This window comes from Phalaenopsis equestris, unplaced genomic scaffold, assembly GCF_001263595.1.
Source record: "Phalaenopsis equestris unplaced genomic scaffold, ASM126359v1 Scaffold000201, whole genome shotgun sequence".
Taxonomy (NCBI): domain Eukaryota; kingdom Viridiplantae; phylum Streptophyta; class Magnoliopsida; order Asparagales; family Orchidaceae; genus Phalaenopsis; species Phalaenopsis equestris.
The window spans coordinates 192,756-204,221 of NW_018164643.1; the positions used below are offsets into that span (position 1 = coordinate 192,756).

Genomic DNA, 11,466 nt, shown 5'->3' on the forward strand with positions numbered 1-11,466 from the left:
TGGGCTGTTGATTGTTTGGGCTTGGCCGTTTGGTATTGTAAGTTGTATGTGGGCTTTTTCTGTTGTGGTGGAGATGTTTGTAAGGGAGGTTTCAACGGAGGAGGTCGTGGTGGTGGAGTGGGAGATGGCTGCCATTTGCTGCCTCATGGAGTTTAGCGGCATTCTCTCTCTCTCTCTCTCTCTCTCTCTCTCTCTCTCTATCCACCGCTCTCTTGCTCTCTACATTTATATAGATTTTGTATGCTACGTATATATCTGAGAAGGTAAAAATCGAATAAAAACTAAAAGATTTGGGCATGGCGTGAAAAACATTTAAAATTAAAAAAAATATAACTTCAATTCTTGGGCCGGAGTCCCGGCCCACGAAATTGCAGCAAGAATTTCGTAGCATACGATTAGAAGAAATTCGCCCGCTATATCGTGGAGACCATAGTACTGAAATAAAAACTCTTTTAATATAATATTAGTAATAAATCAATTAATATCATGGCATCCAAGATTCCTTGAAGTTCGTGCAAATTTTTTTTATTTATTTTATTTTATTTTATATTTTTTTTGTGAAAAGTGAATCCAAATAATATTTTTATTTTAAACGTAGGACTTCAAGAGTCAGCTCTCATATCTTCAGCTAAAGAATTGAGTCCTACTTTTAGCTTTTGAGAGTCTTCTTTTAATAAATTCAGGAAAATTGTTAAGATATTTAATCAGACAGTCTACATTGATTCTCTTGATCATAGGTTATTACTCTCATTGATACGTTTAATTTGACTATAAGCATGCCAAGTTTTAAGAACATTTGAATTGTTTTATTTGGGCTTATATGGATTTGGATCATTTTCAGTATTATCGTATAGTTTTTATCAAGACACTCAATTTGACCATAAATTTTCTTACAATGAGGTCTGAATAATCTTGAATTTAAATTTGGGATATTTCTTGCTCAAAATGCATCAAGATTTGTGCCTCATGATAAATTTTTTTTTGATGAGACATCAAGCCACGAGCCACTTCTCGCCGCCGCTCGCCCACCATTGCAGCCAAGCACCGGCCCACACCAGTCACCGCCCGCTACCCACATATATATATATTTTTTTTTTTGTGTCGGGTGAAGCAAGGAAGACGTCGTATACGTCATGGGAGGTACAATTTTACCAATCTTACCAAAAAGAAGAAATAAGAAATAATGAAAGATATTTATATAATTTTTATCAATCTTACCAAAAAGAAGAAGATCATCAACATAAATTAATGAGAAATAATCTCCTTTCCAACATGACCAGTACAGCTGTCATTATCAATATCATACTCGAATAAATAAGAAAAATCATTCATGACAATAGCAAAAAGGTAAGGAGAAAGAGAGTAACATTACCCCGTAAGCCAGAGCTAGAAGGAAAATAATCAAATACAACAGTTGTTTTTATTAGTACATGCTCTAATCCAATTAACAAGAATAAGAGGAAAGCCCAAGAAGTACATATAATCATAAAGACAATTTCTACTAACTTTATTAAAGGCTTTCATTAAGTCGGTTTTTAACACAACTTTTTAGCATAATTATAAAAATTGAAACCATAAATAAGTTTATTAGCTAAAATAATATTATCTAAAATATCACAATCTTTAATAAAAATTGCTAACACGGGATGAATAATTTTATGAAGAACGGTTTTACGCTTGATAGTTAGAAGAATAATGTTAAAATTATAAATCATATTACAAAAAGAAATGGGTCTGCAAGAAATAAGAGATTTAGCATCAGATTTCCTTGAAATAAGATCAATAGTAATCAAAGGAAGAATAAAAGTCTTAAGAAAAAAAAATATTAGTAGCAAGAATGCAACAAAACAAGTAAAATCTCAGTATTTTTGGAAATTAAAAGTAAAATCATCCCACCCTAATAATTTTTTAAAGCCAATAAAAAATAAATCTTGCTTGATATCATCAACCAAAGATTAAGAGAAAGAGCTAGACAATCATCATTATTAAGAAACTCTTTTTATAGAAAATTGATTACCTAATACAAAAAATCATTAATATGGCTATTAAGCAAATTGAAAAATTAGGAAATTATTTCATTAACAATACCAACTTGGTTTTGTAATAAAGAAAATTAACATCATCCTCACCTCTAGAAAGTCAAGAGAATTTAGCCCTTCTCCTAGCCCACTTATAATCATAGACATAAGCTTTAAAAATATCATTTTAAAGATTAGAGTCTCAAGCAAGAAGATTTTTACAGAGAGGATTAACTTCTAATTGATTCAACACCTTTTACTTTTTTTGTCTTTAATATCAGCAATATGCTAATAAATAATATAATAGAAATTCCAATTCCAACCCTTAAGAGCCTTCTTAAGAGCCTTTTTAACATTTCTAATTCAATTACATAAAACAAATGAAAGACCCCCCTTAAGGAGCTTATATCAACTATTAAAGATAATAGAATGAAAATTAGGACATAATACTAAGAAAGTTAATATAAATAAATCAGCAAAATATTTTATCAGAATTACCCAAACTAACAAACATAAGGTGATGATAAAAAAAAAAGATTTTATAACTTTAAAATGAGAATTAGGAAAAGCATTAATCCACATAGAATTATATAAGGCCCAATCAAGAAGTCATATAATAGGATTATTTAGTTGCTTATTATACCAATTAAAATAAACAAAGATCATTAATACCTTAACCAATAACATAATTAAAATCTCACAAATCCTTCTTAAAAGCAGAATTGTTAACAACATACATCACTCTAATAAAAAAAATTAACAGATGAATAAAAAGTTATAAAACCTTGAATAAATTGGGGGCCCCAAAAAAATAAGAAGAGCATAAAATCTCAAGCAATAAAATTTAGGAAGACATACAAAACCAACAAAGAAAAAAAAAGAGAGAAAAATTAGTAGATATATCATCTGACAAATTAAGGTTTGGGGTTAATGACATTGACATTATTAACAACAGTAACTGAAGTAAATAATTAATAGCATTAGAATGTTTGTTGCTATGACAGGCTGGGCCATGGGCCTTAGAGGGGATTGATTTGAGTACCACCTACTTAAGGCTAACTGTGTCAGAGGGGATTCGAAACCCCAACCTCAAGGGTCTTATACCGTGGATGCCAACCAACAAGCCGAAGGGGATTCAAAACCCCAACCTCAAGGGCCTTATACCGTGGATGCCAACCAACAAGCTGGGATATGCGGCACACACATGCACGCACACACACACACAGATGAATTTGTGCATTCGAAGAACAACTTTGAATGAGTTTTTAAAAACTGCTTATAGGAATAGGCAAATTTGAACATACTCCATTTATTTATTTATATTCATAAATACTATGTTTCTTGTTGAACGGATAGCTTACTGAAGAATTCATAAAATGCTCAATCAATGACAATTTACATTTTTTTTTCTCAAGGACTCATTTACGTTTTAATCAATTTTTATATATAATGTACCTTAATATTTATGTTTATTAGCTTTAGCATAAATTAAATAATTTTTCCAATAAATTACTCGATGTGTAAATTAAAATAGTTTTATATTATTACTTAATGGTGCCAAAGAACAATAATAACAAGAATAAGTCTTTATCCCACTGAATGGGATTGGCTACATGAATCATTTTTCTCCATTGTGTCTTACTGAGTGTCATATTTTCATTTAATTTTAACAAATTAATATAATTTTTTATACAATATGCCCAAGCATTTCTAGGTCTACTCTGTCTTGCTTAACATAAGTCAAATCTAAAATATCTGCTCTCCTAACCGAATCATCAGATGATCGACGTTTAATGTTACCAAACCATCTAAGGTAATTCTCACTAATTTTTTTCGCCACTGGAGCTACACCAACCCTAGCACAAATATATTCATTTCACAATTTGTCTCTAAGTGCAAAGCAACTCATCCACCTAAGCATTCTCATCTCGACGCCAACATTTGGTGCCATAGAGCATTGGAGGGCTCACCACCATCTTATAAAATTTTCCCTTCAGTCTAAGCGGTCATCTTCTATCACACAATAAGCCCGAAGAATTACTCCACTTCAACCAACCAACTTGAATTCTACTAATAACATCCTGGACAATGTCGTTTTCCACCGCTACCACCCTTGAACCACTGTTGTCAGTTGTCGCCCATATTCAAACCATGATCAGATGACTAATGTCGGGTCATTGCCTCTATCATTAAATCACTATCATGAGCTGACGTTGTCGTCAAAGTGCACTCACCTAGCCAACGTCGGGCACTGCTGTCAGGCCAGATCGCTGACATTAGACCACTACTGCTATGTTGGACCACCATCGTCAAGTTGTACCAATCACTGTTCCACTATCACCTGAACAATGATAAATCATCACTATCAATCCAAACCTCCAACATCAAACAACTGCCACTATTATTGCAACCATTGGACCATCATCACCTAACAAATGTCATGCCACTGCCCGTACCATCAGACCAATCTTGTAAGGCTATAATTGCCACCATCAAGCTACCATCATCAGACCACCTTTATTGTGCTTGATTGCAAACGTCATGCCAACATCATAGATTTTGGGTTGTCTACGCCAAGGGACCACCGTCACCTGGTCGATGCCAAGCTGCCACCACCATCAACACCGTCAAACCACCGTCATCGAGTCACCACCTTCACCACCAAGTTGTCATTGCCAAACCATCACCACAATCGTTGGATAATCATATCACAGATGCCGCTATGTTAGATCATCATGGTCAATTTCTCATTATGTCGAATCATCATCACCCAGCTATCATTATGACAGATTGTTGTTACCTAATCATCGCTCTGTTGAATCACCATAATCTAGCCATTGCGATGCTGGATCACTGTCATTAGGTCGCTACCACACTTGTGATACACCTTCATCTTTTCCATATGACTATTGTCTAATTATCACCATCATTGTCACAGTAAGCTGTAATTTTCAAACTATCATTATCCATCCATTGGAATTGTTGTTGTGAATGCCACCCACAAACCACTGTCACCTAGCCGACGACGTTGAAGCTCCAAAAGAGTCATTAGGTCGTGGTCACCTAAAAAAGGTGTTGCCACCTTCATTTCCATCATTTCCAGATCACCATAATTCAGCTATTATCACAACCAAATCAACATCGACTGGCCAATGTTGTTGTTCCATAGTTGTTGTAATTGGATAGTCCCGCCAATGTATCACCTGTAGTTATTGTCTGAAGATTACTATCGACTTCGACGGATCACTATCTCATGTCCCCTACTATCATCAGAGCACCTTTTTCTACCAGCCAACGAACCAATAGTCACTAGCTAATGCTACTATTGCCATTGTCTCCCACCATTGCTCTAAAACTATCACAGTTGTCGTCAGACCATTAGTGCTAGCTTGACGCCATTGCCACAGTTAGACCTCCATTGTTGGAGTGCCATCATCGGAGTACTGTTCTCTAGCTATCACTACAACGATTCTTAGATTACTATTATCTATCGCTAACCGCAATCGATGAAATTGAATCCAGATTTCCATCACATATCCCCTGCGTCAGTCATCCATCGTCGCAACTAGGTCGCTATCACTTCCGCGATATTTTATGCCTCGTCTTTAGTGAGAGTTAAAGTCGATTTCCCCCACTCTTGTAATGTAACTTTTTTATCATTCAAGTTCTGGAAAAATATTGTGACTTATATATGAATAGTGAAACCATTTCAACTGTGCCTAACCTCTTGCTATTTCCCGCTTTGGGTATGTAAAACTATCTAGTGTTTTCTCTATTCAACTCTTGTTCTATCTATGTGTGTGTTAAATTTTCGTACAATGCTAAGAAACGTTACAATAATGCTACCGCCGTGAATTCTCCAACACGCAACAACATATTTTTCAATAAATATACATATGTATGTATGCATGTATATACCTATACACACACTCATGTTACATACATACATACCATACATATGCATAACTATATACATGTATGTACCTATATACACACACACACATACCCCAAATAGTTTTATATAAATTGACAAGTTATTTAAGTTATTGGTTCTCAATATAAAAATGACAAATTCGAGACAAATACACCATCTGTTATAAATTAAATAATTTTTAGCCTTCTCAAGATATTTTTAGGGTTATTTTTACGTTAGATATAATTAACTCTGTCAAATATAATTCAAAGTTGATCACTTCCAGTCAAACATCAGCCCTTTGAAAATGATATAAATTGTTCCCCCGCAGCCCCACTCCCAGGCCCCATGCCCCGCCGCAGCCTCCCTCCCCAACACGAGTAAATATTACGTCAAAGTCCAATGACAGGACGCCACGTGTCAAGTGGATTCCATCACAATACACTAATATTAGAAATGATGGAGCTCACTTGACACGTGGTACCCCATCATTAAACTCTGAATGCATCGGGAGTCTTGATGTACTATTTTTCCCCCCGACACAGAGAAACTCGGTAGATATTTTTGGCTGACTCCATGCAGCTTGATGTTTACAGTCGTGGCTGGGCATCAATCCTAAATATCAGGGGTATTTACGTGCAAGCCTTTAATTTCCATGTATTTACATATATACCAACTAAACTTTGCTTTCTTACATTCATACCATCCAAATATTCACATTTACATACATAGGTAAACAGGCACGTATGTGAAAATTAAAGTTCAGATGTTAGATATGTAAGAAAATTTGATGATTCCGTCCAAAGTAGGAATAAAATCATTATATAAATTTGATGAGGAATGGTGTAAAATAGTCCATTCAATTATCAAATGTTAAAAAAATCTAGAGCCAAAAAATCGATTGATAGTAGGCGTATACAAAAAATATAATTATACGAAATTTTTTTACTTCTTCGAGTCTACCTGCTAAAGCGATTGAACTGAGCCGACTCACCAAAGTAGCTGCATTCACTTCTTTCGAAAGAACGACCTAAACCAACTTCTTGTGTGAGGGAAGCTATCAAATAGAGTTATCATGACTAATAAGAACATCTATCAGCTCATTATTAAAAATGTCGCCCAACCGACATTTGAGACTTATTACTTTCACCCAAACACCAGGATGAGCATCGTATCAACACTATCTAACACCCAATTCAGTATTTTCTTCAAGCCTCCAAGAAAGGGTGTCATACAATACAAAACAACTCATTTATTACTGTATTTGTTAAGCGAAAGAGGAGAGAGGGCCTTTGAGGGGCTTAAATTTTTTTGTTCGTCGGAGATAAAAAAATTCAATACATTCTTTAAGACTCTCTCTCCCCCTCTCTTATTTTCTTTCTACAATACAAGTTCTTCAGACTCTCTTTACCAGGCTGTATGAACTTACGAATAATACAAGACTCTGCATAGACTCCACCCACGAGAAAACAAAATGACTTAATGTTTTCCTTAAAAAAAGAAAAAAAGAAGCTGTAGAGAAAGTGGGAAATGCCAAATATGTGCAACATCAAAGCCCCACTAAAGCTATTTTGGTGAGGTTACATTCAACCGATTAAGAAAGCTCTCATTTTTCTCCTACTTTCCCTTCTCATTAATGTTGTGTGTGTTGGGGGACACTTGAATCTTGAAAGATTACATCAAAAGTTATTTACATACACACCCCGCATTTCTGATTTATTTACATATCTAACACCTAAACTCCCATATTTACATGCACGCCAATTCGATATCTCATATCACCTTAAAAATACTGCCATCACTATTTTTTAAAGTGAAATATATCTTTTCATGCAGAGATTAATGACATCAAAGTATAATAAATATAAATATTAAACTTTGATGTAAATAGATAAATATGTAAATGCATAAAAATTGTGTAAGTGTCCAATTAAAATTGGTCATGTGTTAGAATGGGTCCCACGCTTTTAAAAAACAATCAACCAGTGTATTTCAGTGGGGTCCATATTTTGATGTGGCCAATTTTAATTGGACTTCTGATGAAAATATGTGTCAGGTGTCGTGATGCAATAATTTCTCCTCTCTCTGAGTGGATATTTATGTTGTTTGTTGTAAAAACAAGGATTAAAAAATTAAAATGTCTTACATCACATGTATAAAAGTTGAGTTAGATATGTTTTAGAATTCCCCATAGTGTGTAATTCTAATTTTATTAAGAAGTATTTACAAACATACTACCCAATTTCTACGTATTTACATATCTATCACCTAAACTTTCCTTTTCTTACATTCAAACAACTCAAGTATTTCTTTTCACATAACAAAATACCACCCTTTTAACGTTCTTTTAATCTATAGGTAAGGTGGTATGTATATACATATTGAAATTTAGGTGCTAGACATGCAAATACATAGGAATTGAGTGGTTTGTATGTAAATGATCCCTTAATTAAATTATCATTAAGGATTCCTAACATTGCATTTTAGATACATACCACCTAATATCTAAATATTTATATATCTAACATTTAAGTTGTATTGTTTATAATTATGCCAACAAAATTTTTGGTCTCATAAAAATATCACTATTTCAACTTTTAAGAATAAAAGAATATTTGCATATACACATACCACATAAAAAAAATGAAATACTTCTTATATATATATACAAGTAAAGTGGTATATGTGTGCCTTAGTCTGACTAATTGGTTGCAGCCTTTGGTGTAAATTTGTCTGGTCGGGGGTTCGATCATTGCGTAGAATTAAATTGCACACCTTTCTGTAAGGAGATTCGCCCCTCGATCAGACTATGGGATTGATCTACGATCAATTTTTTTTTAAAAAAAAATAAATAAAATAAAAAATCCAAATTAAAAAGTACAAATCCCACTGAAATCTACAGCAGGTAATTTTCATTATTTTTCTTTATTTTTTCTTTCCGGTCATCCCTACCAAGAAGACTTCGGGTAATCTCCCATTTACTCATCTCTACCTTTTGAATTTTTCATATTTAAAACCTCGGATGTGTCTTCGATCTTATCTCCTGTCTTCATAAAAAAACACATTCCTTTCACTTTCCTCCTCCCTCCCTCCCCCTTCCAACCTCCCTTCTTCTGTTCATGGAGTCGGCTTCTCCGTCAGCTTAGAAAGCTTCACTTTTTTCTTCTTCTTTTATCAGTAATGGGTAATTGCTCCTTCATCGGAATTCCTTCACTTAACAGAGTATCTTCCACTGCAAAATCAGGTAACTTTTTAAAAAAAATTTCACCTTTTTATCCTTCGAACCTGCTTTTTCCCCCTTTTCTTCCCTAACCTAATCAAAGCCCCAAAACAATGGCAGAATCTCCGAAAGCCACCAGTCTTTCTTTAGCGAAAGAGCAGGAGAAGGAAAAGAAGGAGAAGGAGGAGGAGGAGCATGAGCAAGAACACTGTATATTGCCAACTACTCCCGAGGAAGTTGAAAAGCTGCGCAGGGATTCTGCTGCAAATCCTTTGATTGCTTTCACCTACGATGAACTAAAAGGAATAACAGGGGATTTCAGTCAGGAAAGTGTTCTCGGAGGAGGTGGTTTTGGACTTGTTTATAAGGGTTTAATCACAGAAGGTTTGGGAAAGGGGATTCGATCTCTTCCAGTTGCTGTCAAAGTTCATGATGGAGATAAAAGTTTTCAGGGACACAGAGAGTGGCTGGTAACTAACTCTTCTTCTTCTTCTTCTTCTTCTTCATGTTAGATGATCGGTTACTGGTTCCGGGTGATTAAAAATGGTGATTTTGCAGTCGGAGGTTTTATTTCTAGGGCAACTTTCACATCCAAATTTGGTGAAGTTGATTGGATACTGCTGCGAGGAGAGCCACCGAGTTCTTGTGTATGAGTTCGTGCCCTTGGGCAGTGTGGAAACTCATCTGTTTTCAAGTAATTATACCAACTTTTGTATGAAATTGTTTTTTGTTTGGAAGATCTGCATGAATGCCGATTAATTTCTTTATATATACATATCTAACAACCAAACTTTAATTTTTACATATATATCATCTTACTTGGGCAAGAAAAGTGTATAATGGTGATATTTGTTTAATGTGATAAATGTAAAATGTAAAGCTTTATGAGAAAATAGGTGCATTAGAAGGCAAAATATGATTTTCTTAGAACATTAGTTATTTATTTTCAGTGCTTAGTCTTTCATCAATCTACTTTTCCTTGTACTAACATCATATCAAAAGTACAATACACATTTTCATGCATAAATATCAAATTTTGGATGTTTGATATGTAAATACAAAAGAATTGTGTGTTCTCTATGTAAATTTCCCAGCTATTTTAATCTAATTTAACCCTTTTTTTTGTTTTTATTCTTTTCAATATGATGCAACCAAATGGGTCTTATGATATATATATATATATATATATATATAGATGGTCTATATAAGTTGAAAGAGTCAAAGATTTAAAAAAATTAAATATTGTAAGAAACTTCTTGTGCTAACTGACAGTTGACAAAAGCAAAGACAAAATAGCAGCAAGTCAATTTCCTTTATTGTTTTGTTCAGGCGTGCCTTATTTTTATTAATCTGTAACATCAATAAGGATCATTTTGCATACATACCACACATTTTTTTATGTATTTACATATCTGTCACCTAATTTTTAATATTTACATATAAGCATGACACCCAAATCCTTAATAATATATCAAAACTACTACTATTACTAGCTTCTTAAGTGACTTTTCATGCATGGGTTATGACAACAAAATATTATTATGTAAATATCAAATTTTAGGTGTTACATACGTCAATCTATAAGCATTATAACTTCATTTTTTTTATTTCATCATGGCAAGCAGTTGGCTTTACAACTTTGTTTATCTCATGAGACTTATTTTAATAGTTTCAAACATCCATCATCCAAGCATGCCCTTGAATCTTCATTTTTCATATAGATAGAATAAAGAACACACAAGGCTTTACATTTAAATAAGTTTATATGCAATATGTTGGCTTTACATTTTAATAAGTTTATATGCAATATGTTGCGTTATTCTTTTGTTGACATTGTAATATTGCACCTGTGAATTCTTCATAATTGCACTTTTGTCTTTTTCATTTGCAGGAGTTCTGCCCGGACTTTCTTGGGGTGTTCGAGTGAAAATCGCATATGGCGCTGCCAATGGTCTTGCATTTCTCCATGAAGCTAAAAGTCCGGTTATTCATCGGGATTTTAAAACACCTAACATTTTGTTAGATGAGGTAATTATGTTTAAATTCCACTATTGTTTAGTCCTTTGTTGCATAATAGCACTCAAAACATTGCTACTTACAAATATATCATCCTCGTTTTTCAAATTCTCACTTAAATATCAAAATTTACAATAAAAGCTAAACTCGTGTTTTTCGTTTTTATCAAATTTTCATTGGTTTGATTGTGGTATACGTAAATCCATCAGTTTAGTAGTTCAAAAAATTATTTGGTGCTAGTTTGTAAATAGTAATATTTCAGGCGATGGGTATGTAATTATTCCAATTACTCTGTTGGC

The 11,466-nt window shown here is 33.8% G+C and overlaps 1 protein-coding gene across 1 annotated transcript in view; it reads left to right on the top strand.

Moving 5' to 3' along the window:
• Window positions 1–8,903: 8,903 nt before the first annotated feature.
• The window catches only part of LOC110022632 (probable serine/threonine-protein kinase PBL16), a gene marked incomplete at its 3' end in the record, with an annotated part of 11,001 nt that continues 8,438 nt past the window's right edge, over window positions 8,904–11,466 (top strand). Inside the window, exons 1-4 of the mRNA XM_020721678.1 lie at window positions 8,904–9,175; window positions 9,272–9,621; window positions 9,710–9,845; window positions 11,043–11,179. Coding sequence (XP_020577337.1) covers window positions 9,112–9,175; window positions 9,272–9,621; window positions 9,710–9,845; window positions 11,043–11,179 — 687 coding nt within the window. The remainder of the gene's footprint in view (window positions 9,176–9,271; window positions 9,622–9,709; window positions 9,846–11,042; window positions 11,180–11,466) is intronic.